Below are 12,747 nucleotides of genomic sequence, written 5' to 3'. Positions count from 1 at the left end.
ATATCTCGGTTTTGTAGGCATAACAGCGTAGGATACTTCTCTGGATCTTTTATAGTTTATTAGTTAAATGTAATTGATTAGGATTCCATTATAGTGTACCGAATTCTGTAAGTTATATATAATCTACCTAATTAAAAATACAATACTTTCAAGCATAAAAGATCATTAAAATCACAACAGTAAATTTAATAAATCCTAAACACGAAGACTTTTCTCATATATTTTTTTTTATAATTATGTGCATTAAAGGATAAATTGGCTGTCAAGATAATACCTAGATGGCTAGATCCTATAACTTGATAAACACAATAAATAATTATTATCATTCGAAATAGTATTCAAAATACTTTAAAAAATTATTTTCACTATTTATTAATTATTTCAATATTATTAAATTTAAAAAAATTATAGTAGGTACCTATAATGCTGGGCTGCGTGAACAATTGATTAATTTAATGGTTCAATTAATTGCATTGGACCAACCATAAGCCATTAAATCGTGTTTAAGAGACTATTAGCTCATTATTGATTCATTAAATATTTAGTGATTATTCATACAACCAGGTATTAGTACTTATAGCATATAGTATTAGATATAGTATTAAATAATAAATGCATACCTAATTATTCTAAAAGATAAGTAATTAAATAAACTACATTTATTCTAATTTTAATAGAAATAAAAATCAATTAAATTAAAATGTAGTATATAATTAACCTTCAAAGTTAAAATTTGTTTGTATCAGTATGTACAAAGTATTTATAATTTATATAGAGAGTAGGTATTATTGTATTAGTATATAATAGTCAAACAAATGTACCTACTACCTACTAATACTAGGTATCTATTGGCTACTTAAAACAGTTGATGTACAATGGTATGAAACTACAAAAAAAAGTTTTAAAAATCCTATTAAATTTAATAACATTATTATTAAAGTATATTAATACTTATAAAAATTGTGTTTTTTAATCTTTGATAAAAGTATAGTTATAAGTAATGAATATAATTAATCGTTAAAATGTTTTAAACCGGCAACCATTTTAATAATTAACCACATTAATCAACCATATATAATAAAGTTTAATTAGGTGATTGTAGGTAGTAGGCGTTAATGCGTCATACAATGTCTAACGGTTAAAATTTCTTGAAGAATAAATACGAATGTTTGATATGATATCCTTAAATGCATGTATACTAACATTAAACAACCAAATTGAGCTTGTTCTGTACATAGTTATCGTTCAATTATATTCAATACATATTGTCATTATCGTGGAATCATGGTCATATAGCATATAATATATTAATATAGTATGTACCGACTAAATATTATTGTCTGCGTTTACATATATATAGTACCTACTATAGAAGTATACATCGCTAATATAGTAATATACTACTATAATCAGTGCCTAGGTACGGCCTACGTCATTATATTATATTATTACAATTGATTGATTGGGTCAAACAGACGCAGTCGCCAGTCACGCAGATAACTACCAAATGGTGAGAGACTGGCATATAGAAATAGCTGATATGATTAAATAGTCGTATTACTCGTATTGATTAAGTTAATATTCTACGAGCTTAATACACACCGAGCAAATAGGCAATAGGTACCTACACCACCTACAGGCTAAATATTATGGGGATTTAACTAATCGGTAGTTTGTATAGGTACCTAATCTTATTTCTTAAATTAAACTATTTTTAATGGAGAATTTAATTATTTTATTATACAGCAACAGCGTGATCCCTTTAATAGAAAAGACTCGTTTTAATATTATCTTGAAAATTATTAACCTTTTTGAAAAGGAATATTATATTAAGTGGCCCTAAAACTAGAAAACATATTGTGTTGATAGGTGACTAATTCAGATTGTTTAACTATAATCGTGTAGTGCGCATTACACGCAATACAGTTTTAAAATAATAAAACAAACAATAACTTTTTTGTTGTCTTCATTTCTACGTACCTATATTATAAGAATATAATACACTAAATAGTAAGTATAATGTCTATAAATATAAACAACAAGATGAAAAATGACTGTCTAAACGTGTTGAACTGCTGACGAATGTTCACACTTGTAGAATAAATGAAAACACATGGTTTGTCATCGTTATATGTTAACAGTTAACTATATATTATAATTTATAGTATTAGGTTGGCAACAAAAAAGATTTACTTTCATTCTCCAGTACTGTAAGAATAATATAATATCATAATCATTGAACAGTTAATGTACCTATTATACTATATTAATATAATAAGTAACTATAACACACTAACAAAAATATATTACATATGGAGCTGTTAATAATCTTATTCCATACAGATATATACATAAATACTTCATATTAAATAAAGAAAAACAATTGAATAAAATTGAAAATGAACAATTTTTACACTTTAACTATAGGTACATATTTAAAAATATTTATATTATTTTCTAGGATTAATATTTTTTTATCAGCCATTTTCATTTACGAATAGTTTATCATAGATTAATACAATTATAATTATTAATTTTTTTTTTTATATAACTATCCACTGATTGCACTGTATATAAACCAAATAAAATGGTTCATCTAACACAACCCTATTCATAAGGACTTAGGTACAGTAGTCTATAGTCGTTTAACCGTGATGAGGCAAGATACACGTTCTAAGTATCCCATCAATGACATAAAACAATAACGGCAGCGCCATCTACTGTGCCACTATTTTCGACTTTTCAACGAATGCGTGAAGAATCTCCCATAACGATCACCAGCTTTCGCCATAACACTAATTTTATATTATAAAATCTATGGTTTCGTCGCCGCCAGTATGAATTTTGTTTATTCATTTATTTTCCAAGCCAAGAAGCTAACTGTACGGTCTTCCAGCACAAGGTTTCAATTTTTCTTGTGACAACCGACCACTAGGTTAAAGTGGGAAAGCAATAATACAAAATAACACATTTACCTATTTAATTATTTTCCCGAAAATATTATGCAGATACATTTTTAAATTATTTATTAAACATTAAAACATAGTAGAGAAAAACACAACGAGCTACTATTGTATATTTGGTACAATGATAATATCACTATCGTATTAAATAATTCGCAGTTTTTTTCGAAACTAGAAAAAGTAATAAAAACCAAGAGATTAATGAAATTAAAATACATATTGAAACGTCAATATTTTCAGAAAAATGAACTGTACGAAATGGCTATCTTCAATTTTTTTGAAATATATTTAAAAAAAATTATTTTTTAACTTTTTTACCAAAACATTAAAATAAATTAAAACATGAAATATTTGTAATTCTTGTCCCTGTGAATCTTATTAAAAACCAGAAATCAGAATTATGATACCTCTATTATTTTAGGACTATTGACTCAATAGTCAATAGTCAACATGAAATAAGTATAAACAATTAGAAAAAACTAAAAAGGAAACAACGAAAACAATTATTAAAATATAATAAGATATTAGCATATTGTTCTATGGCATAAGTAAATGTTCATAAAATATTTATATTAGCTTCTTCAATTAGACATTTAGGTATGCCTGGTGTAATTTTCAAAATATTTTAATCCTTTTTGAAATATTTATAGATAATCGAAATTTGAAATTTTATTTTATTTTTATTTCATAAATGTTGATACAAATATCTATCAATTCGGAAAAAAAGCTTTAATTTTAATAAAAGGTACTTCATATGTTGTATACTTGTATATAACAATTTAAAAATAATATAGCTAATATATGCATAATTTATTTTATTAATACATATCTATATTGTTCATTTCATTTTTTTGTAAGTATAGATTGCAATTTAGATCCTAGATAACTGAAACATTCACTATCAAATAAAATAAATATAAATATTTCAATACACAATAGAATTATCAAAATATTTAAACATAATAATTTAAGCCATTTATAGCTGTAAGCATTTGAAGATTTTAACTTTTTAATTTTGATAAAAATATTTTATCTTGGTAAAAATACTTGAAAATGTAATAAAAAGTGCCTTATATATTTTTGATTTGGAAATTTAAAAATATTGAAATTACATACTTATAAGCATATGGCAAAAATACGTCCAAAAATTCCACGTTTTTTCGCTAGTAAACTGTTTCGGCAACACTACTGACAATTCGTGTAAAGTTTCGGAGTCCAAAAAGATATATTTTAATGTTAAACTTCAATAATTTAAACTAGAGAGGCTCTCTAATTTAAACTATGTATTTTTAGTATTTTAAATTTAAATTATTGCGTTTTTTTTCCATGATATTATCAGAGTTTATCTTCCATGAGATAAGTTCCAAATGCAGAGAAAACAATAACAAAGTAATGCCTAAACTACAACATAAATCACAAATCTCAAAACACAATCACTATGTTGATCGTTGATGTGCAGCTGACTGCACGGCCACGGAGGTGAATAGAATAATAATTATAACTATTTTTTTACTTCTATAATTTATATGTGTACAAAGTGCGCGTTCCGAGAAAGGAAAAAACGAACGATAAAATAATAACAAATCACTCAGTGACCGCGACGACACAGATTGGGAGGCGTGATCTGCGAAGAGTCATTGGTCAGTAGTCGGTACTCAGTTGCAGAGTTAATGTGCGTACATTAGGTACTCAACAGTTGACATTCGTCCGTTCGTGTAATCAACTCGTGACGGACAATACTAATAATTGTAACCGCATCGTACTTAAAAAACGGAAAGAATTTAAACTAATATAAAACAAATAATTCGATCGCAGTCTAAATATGATTAACCGCGGTGACATCGTCTACGGCAACCATCATTACCATTACTCGACGTTCCACGGCTAGGTTTTAAATCACTTCATGCAGATACATTCCAATTCGCTTTTTGCACTCGGAACGATAATAGTAATGCACTGACGGCGGCACTCGATTAAACGACGCTTTTTGGACTTCAGACGTATAACGTCGTCTCAAGTGAGTGATTTGTGTTCGTTCAAGGTTCTCTTGTTGTCCCTGTTACTCTTACGATTGTGTTCGTTATTAATTTGGTGCGCATTGACATGTTCCGCGAGTTTATTTAAACAAAATTTAATTGGCACAGTAGGTTACCTACTGTAGGTATTATAAATACATTATTAAAATATGATTACTTATGATACTCAGCTTACACTTACCACCAGCTATTGTTGATTCCTGCAATAGTTGTTAAAAATGTTTTGATATATTTTTCTATTTCCAAATTGTTTCAAATTGGACTTCACTTATTCGTGATTTTGGATATTGCCTAGTGGTTTAGTTTCATTAATTGTTTTTCTTTTCTTTTATTAAGCAAGAAGACCAAAGATCAAAAATGGATCCAATGGCACTAGTAACGCAATATAATTTATTGCAAAATGGTCCTCCAGAAGAATCAAAACTTGCTACTTATATGGTATGTTTATACACATTTTATTTTTATTTATTGTGTTTTTGAGTCATTACCTATATATTATTATTTTGGGGCAAACAAATTTGACCTCAATAACCTAAGGTCACAGAGAAAGCATCAATTGATCGATAATTAATATTATTGAATGAGAAAATACTAAAATATAAATAAATTTTTTATTATTTTAAAAACTACTTGAAAGTTTATTCATTTTTAAAATGTCATAATATTCAATAAATTAATAACACATCTATACTATTTAGTATTTTCTTTTTTAATTTTGAGTATTTTCTTGTTATGAGTAACATGAAATATTATATTAATATATCATCATGAATAGAAAAATATGTACATATTAAATAATTTTAATTTTAAAATACATTTTTATATATTATAATTTTATTATTCTAATAAGTAATTATTTTTTATAGAAACGTCAAAATAATGCTTCACCTCAATCAACATTGTACTCAACATTATCAAAAAATTATTCTAATTTAGATATAAACCAGTCACCTCTATCAATGAAAAAGGTAAATAAATAATAAGATACAAATATTATATCATATTGCTAGATTTTATACCAAATATATTTTTATAGTAAATTAATTACCCCGTTAATACTTAAGAGTTACTTATATGTAATAGCCAGCCAATTTTCAATTATGTGACAGAGTAGACATACAACATGTTGAGTAGAAAAATAGTTAATCTATGTGTAGCATAATATTTTAATACACATTAAAAAGTTAACCCTAGAGCACACGCTTCACGTTCAAAAAAGGCTTTTTAGAATTTTGTTCATTACTTCAAAAATACGAAATATTAATCTAACCCAATATAGGTACCTTCTAATTAGATGATAAACTAAAATTAGATACAATTTGATGCCTGTATTATAGAAGGGTTCAAAGTTCATTATCTATTAAAAAAACTATATAAAAGACTGTGTGTGTGGTATACTGTGATATACCCTTATATGCAATTACATTTATATGAAAGTTTAATTTATTTATATTAAGTATTAAGTATCAATAAAAGCATTTAGCAATTTGTATTTATTTAAAAGCAATAAAATAATAATTATTTCAATTTATCAAGTTTTAATTGATATATTTAAATACACGATCAAAATGAATATGTGCGTAGAATCTTGTGATTATTTTTATAGTGTGTAATCTAGGGTTAATATGGTTTTTCAAATATAATTAACTTTTATTTTGGGATTAAGAAATGCATATAAATTACTCAATGCACATTAACATACTTGGTAAGTATTTAAAATTCTTAAATTCTATACCATAATATAATATAACAATATAATAATAATTATTGTTATTATTATTCTTTGGTCATGCATTATAAATTATAATATATCAATTCTATATCATGAAATAAAAACATACTTAATACCTATACTTACAAAATAAAAATTCTAATGTTTTAAGGTTTATCACTTTAGTAAACATGGTAATTTTTAGTAGGTATATGGTTAAGTAATTATTATATGATATATATATTGATCCTCAGAAGCAAGAATAATTTTGGTAAATTATTCAACTGCTCCTCACTGTAGATTGATCATATCACTACTATCTATTATTTACTTTAAAATATACTTACATTTAATTAGGTAGGTGTAATCATAAGAAACATTTAAAGCACAATGTTAATTATATTTTAGACACTTAGAATAATTCAATAAAGTTTGCAATATTTATGCACATGTTGTGATAGGCAGTTGATAATTTTCAGGCATCTATACCAACTGTTGATTTCGTACCTAGAAATCTAGTTAGTTCATTAAATAATCCTGATGGTTCCTCAATGTACACTAAAGACAAATCTCAGCCTATACAAGCATATCAGGTAGACAGTATGACTTAATATTATCTGTAAATATTTTTAAATATCTTATAAATATATATTAACTATCATTATTATTTGGTATCTATTAGAAAAATGTCAATGGCACAACATATTTCTATCCTCCAGACACAAATGGTACTAATCAATCAAATGGTAACATTTTTGATGATCCATCTGGATATTTACCAATGCCATCTATTGAATCACCAACATCTTCATTATATGCCCAAGATGACTTAAGAAGAGATTTGTTACATAGAAATGCTTTATCAATGGCCTCGCCAGACTCAGACCGATGGCCAGGTATATAACGTCCTTAATAAAAAAAAAGAGGTTTTTCTTTATGCATTTTTAATTATTCATTAATACTTCTATTTCAGATTTACCAGAAAATATTGAAGATTATCATGATGTTTATCCATTAGACATATATGGACACTCTTCTAAAATATTGTCTTATAGCACATCCACTTATCGAGCAACTTATTCAAAGACTGGAGAGAAATGTTGTTTAAAACGAATTCATGGTAATAATTTAATAGACTATTCATTATTAGTGACTACTCATACTATTTATTTATTATATATATATATATATATATATATATATAAATAAATAAATATTAAATGTTTGAACAATACCTCCTTTATTTACAATTTTACATATATATTAAATATATATTATAATCTTATTACAGTTTTGAATTTAATTTTAATTTTTTTATGTTATAGGTTTTCGACTAACAATTACAAAATATGCTCCATTAATTGAAGCTTGGAAAAAAATTAATCATGCAAATATTGTTCAGTTAAAGGATGTTTTTATAACAAAAGCGTTTAATGATAGTTGTGAGTGTCTTGTATTGTAAATGTAAAAATATTACGATAGTTTTGAATTATTGTTTATTATTTTTAGCATTAATGTTTGTTTTTAACTATCATCCGGATTCTGAATCTTTACAATCACGACATTTCAATTCTAATGAAACCTTGAATGGTTATAATGATCCATTTAGTTCTGATCCAAATGCACCGCGACCTTACAGTCACACTAAAAATGCAATTTTACGTCATCAGCATAGGTAAATTATTTTTTAATAGTGTGGCTTTTTAGTTTTTTTAGTCATTATTTATTTTTAATCCTAGATTTAGTTCTCAAAATTATTAATTATTGTTTATTAAATATAATAATATGGTCAATACCTTTTCAACATAAAAATGTAATTTGTCTAGATTTTTCATTTATTTTTACATTTTTTAACTAAATGTTATATTTTATAATTATTAATTATTATAATTGACTGAACTTATCCTTATACAAATATTTAAGATTGTGTCACATCCACATATATTGTCTTCATCTTACAACTACGTAACATAGCAAATTTACACTCAGCAGAATACGTTTATCCCCTTTAGTTAAAAAAATTAGAGTGAATCGACCTATTATTATGAAACTTGATGTTAAGAACATTATCTATGTTTGTATTTTGGTTTTTTACAATAGTTCGATATTAGCAAGTTATGCTTGTATAATATAGCATAAATTAAAAATGCTCATCTCACTTAAAAACTGAATAATCATAAAAAACCAACATACAAACATAGATTATGTTCTTATTACCAAGTTTCATAATGGGTAGATTCACTCTAATTTTTAAACAAACTGAGCTAAACGTGATCTGAGTGTAAATGTTGTGCACTTGTAAGACTGAGACAACACATACTGGTGTTGTGTCCTCTTAAAAACTTCCCTTTTAATTAACTACAATTGGACTGCTGGTAATTAAATAATTTTAATTAATAGCAATGATAAAAATTGTTTTAGTAATGGGTTATTATCTGAAAATACATTATGGAATTATGCAATTCAACTTAGTGGTGCACTCCGAGCAATACATGGATCTGGATTGGCATTACGAGGCCTTTGTCTTAATAGAGTATTAGTGACGGGCCATGTAAATACAAGAGCAAGACTACGGATTAACTGTGTAGCTATAACTGATATTTTATTAAATGATATGGCCAGTTCAAACATGATTGGTCATTTTCAAGTGAGTGAAGATTCAGTTTATTTAAATATAATGAATATTTCAAAATATGAGTTTACATTTATAGCAAGAAGATTTAACAGACTTTGGAAAGCTTTTACTAGCACTGGCTTGTCGATCTCTGATAGCTGTTCATCAAGATAATCTTGCTACTTCTATTGACTTAATGGCACGCTCGTACAGTAGTGATATTCGTAATTTGATAAGGTTTGGTTCATGAATTTGACTATAAATAATGAAGTACACAATTTCAAGTGATAACTATTTTTAATTATCTTTTAGGTACTTACTGAGTAGTCAAAGACGGCATATTACAGAGTTAATGCCAATGATAGGAGCCAGATTTTACACACAATTGGATGCTGCACAGAATCATTCTGACAATTTGGAAAACGAACTATCTAAAGAAATGGAAAATGGCCGTTTATTTCGATTGCTTGTGAAACTAGGATCAATTAATGAACGACCTGAGTATAATTTTTATTAAAAATGTTGCATTTGTTTTTATGTCTAAAAAAAAATTTATTTTTAGATTTAATTTAGACCCTGCATGGTCAGAAACTGGTGACCGGTATATGTTAAAATTATTTAGGGACTATCTATTTCATCAAGTAACTGAAGAAGGACGTCCTTGGTTAGACATGTCACATATAGTTCAAACTTTAAATAAACTTGATTCTGGATCCTCAGATAATGTAAATTATAATCATGATTATAATATTATTAGTTTTGTTTGATTATTTTAAAAATTGTTATTATTTCTTTCAGATTTGTTTGTATTCGCGTGATGAAAAGACCATATTAGTGGTTAGCTATCAAGAATTAAAACAATGTTTAGAACAGTCATTTTGTGAAATTGCCTCTGTGGCTGCATCTGATGATCATATTAAGGCTGAATAATCTTCTTAATTGTCCTAAAGTGGGATTTCCGAATAATTAGCAATAAGTCCAAGTACTTAATTTATAATTAATAAGATAAATTTATTGCATGATGGATTAATTAACTTGGTTGAATGCGCTTTAAAGTGCTAATTTTTACAATTTTATTTTACTTTCTTCTAATTTTATTTTAAATTATATATTATTATTTTTTTTTACCAAATTTCATTCCTAATTCAACATTCCAATCATAATTGTTGCAAAAATTAACTTTACTTGAGTCAGTTTTTCAATTTGCTTCCATTTGGCTGTGTATTTACAAAGAAAATATATATTTTAAACATAGAGCAATAATAAAACATTATATCATAACTAGCTTAAAGTTGATTTTAGTAAACTTTTTGGTCTCTCAATTGTTATATTTTTTGTTACATTAATATTGTGTTAGGAATGAACAAGATGATAAATATTTAATGAGACTTAAGTTGTCTTTCAATATGTGTTCCAACTTATTTTGTTACCTAAAATTGATAAACATTAATAACAATTAAACTATATATAAACATTTTTATACCGTTATCCTAATGTCCAGTCATTATAGCATTGCTCCGTGATTTACTATTTGTTTAATGGTGTGCATAGTATGTATATATTATGTTATTTATGGATTATTTTTACTTTTAAAGCTAATGATATTCATACATATTTTTCCTTATTAATGAACTAATTGTTTACCAAAAATTAAATTGTTGTGATCAATCATTACCAAAAACTAAAAACACAAAAGCTTATTGTTAATTTTAACAAAAATATATTTTGATACATATTGAAAGATAGCTAAATGTATGGTAATATTTCTATATATTATTGAGAATTTACATGGCAGCTATATTAAGTTAAAAGTTAATTGCACAAAAGCTATTGAAGCAATGGTGATGTCTATCATTTGTTATAATTAAGATATATTTTTTTTTATAAATTGTTTGATTGTGATAGGTTTGAGAATATAATGTCCAAGATAATAGTTCTTAAGATTTTGTCATGTAATATTATTAAGAAGTTAAATAAAAGATAAATTATTTTAATTGATTATTAATTATTTAAGTAATTTTTCTATTTTACCTATAAAATCATTTTACTTGTTTTATGTCAACATGAGGTGTTCTTTAAGTTTGTATTATAAAAAGAAATTGTATGCAAATATAAATATAAATAAATATATTAATATTAATATATTTATATTTATATACCTATATATATTTTACTAAATAGATTTATTTGCAAACTAGACAAATGGTATCATTATCATCAACATTTATTTTCAGACAAGAAAATCCTCTCACCGATAAATTTAATAAATTTATCACCGTTGATTTTATTTATAATATAAAATATAAATATATATTACAAAATTAATGTATAATGGTATATTATAGATTGCAGACCTTAATAAAATGATATCACTAAACGAGACTAGTTAAATTTTGCAATAATTTGTGTACATTTTTAAAGGGGTGAGTTGAGTCCCAGGTACAAGAAGGTAGTAGGTAAGTTGGGTCCCGGCTATAAACCATTGGTGCAACTAGGTCTAAAATATTTTAAACATGGAAAAAAGCAATTTTTTTAAATATTTTTTTTGGTTTGCCATTTCTAAGACCTGAAGAAGTTTGGGAATATTTTGGAACCATACAACCATGAACTAAGTGACAAGCAAATACAGATAATATACGATTATATACTAGATAATTATCTCACCTGATGCTACATTTTCCTCAAATATTTGGTTTGAATTTACAGCTACCATCTTGCGTACAACACATAGTTGTGAGTTTGTGACTATGAGTCATAATATGCTGAATTTAAATTAGTTAAATCATTTAAGATCTTATCAAGAACATGATATTATAAAAACCACATATATTTAAATGTATACTATTTATACAATATGTATACCATAATTATAAAATTTGACGTAGGTACAGTAAAACCTCGATAAGACGGAATCACTTGGGACCATGTAATTTTTCCGTGTTAACAGGGTTTCCGTTTTACCGAAGTTCCGTCTTATCGAGGTTTTACATTTTTTCTGGGACTATTTATTTACCACTTTTTTTTCCTATGCCCAATTTACCGTGATAAGGTGATTTGGGAGGCATGTACCATTTCCGTAAAAATGTGAAATGACCGATTCCCCCTTATTTTGGGTCTATTCGCCCAAACGGTCTACGCTCCCGCATCTTGCGTAGTTGCGTTGTCGTGCCCACTGGTTCCCCCTTCCCCCCACTCCATTACGACACATTTCATTATTGCTGCCTCACATTCGCGTAATCGCGTATTTACCACATATTTACTATTTATTATTTATTTATTTTATTTTATTTCATTTCCTTATCGACTATCGCTTCGTTGTGTGGCGTATTGTTCATGTTTATCTAAAGGTAAAGACACTAGACAGTAAAGATTAAAGACGTGTATATAATAAATAATAATCATAGAAAGGAAAAATTAAAACAA

At 26.2% G+C, this 12,747-nt stretch overlaps 1 protein-coding gene across 6 annotated transcripts; it reads left to right on the top strand.

Moving 5' to 3' along the window:
- Nucleotides 1–4,364: 4,364 nt before the first annotated feature.
- LOC132920538 (PAN2-PAN3 deadenylation complex subunit PAN3) lies at nt 4,365–11,318 on the top strand. Of its 6 annotated transcripts, none has more exons than XM_060983002.1 (14): nt 4,376–4,635; nt 4,779–4,980; nt 5,336–5,437; nt 5,866–5,967; nt 7,172–7,303; nt 7,393–7,606; nt 7,684–7,830; nt 8,036–8,152; nt 8,220–8,385; nt 9,132–9,357; nt 9,422–9,561; nt 9,637–9,825; nt 9,887–10,049; nt 10,123–11,318. In XM_060983002.1, exons 3-14 carry the CDS (start codon nt 5,357–5,359, stop codon nt 10,252–10,254), a joined length of 1,809 nt encoding a protein of 602 aa, XP_060838985.1. In that variant the 5' UTR covers nt 4,376–4,635; nt 4,779–4,980; nt 5,336–5,356; the 3' UTR covers nt 10,255–11,318. The 6 variants fall into 6 exon arrangements, with proteins under 6 accessions (XP_060838989.1, XP_060838985.1, XP_060838984.1 ...); XM_060983001.1 differs by having other exon boundaries at nt 4,376–4,711; XM_060983006.1 differs by lacking the exon at nt 4,779–4,980 and having other exon boundaries at nt 4,365–4,442.
- Nucleotides 11,319–12,747: the final 1,429 nt, after the last annotated feature.

This window comes from Rhopalosiphum padi, chromosome 2 (assembly GCF_020882245.1).
Source record: "Rhopalosiphum padi isolate XX-2018 chromosome 2, ASM2088224v1, whole genome shotgun sequence".
Taxonomy (NCBI): domain Eukaryota; kingdom Metazoa; phylum Arthropoda; class Insecta; order Hemiptera; family Aphididae; genus Rhopalosiphum; species Rhopalosiphum padi.
The sequence above is the reverse complement of the archived record's forward strand: the minus strand, read 5'-3'. Positions and strand labels throughout refer to the sequence as shown.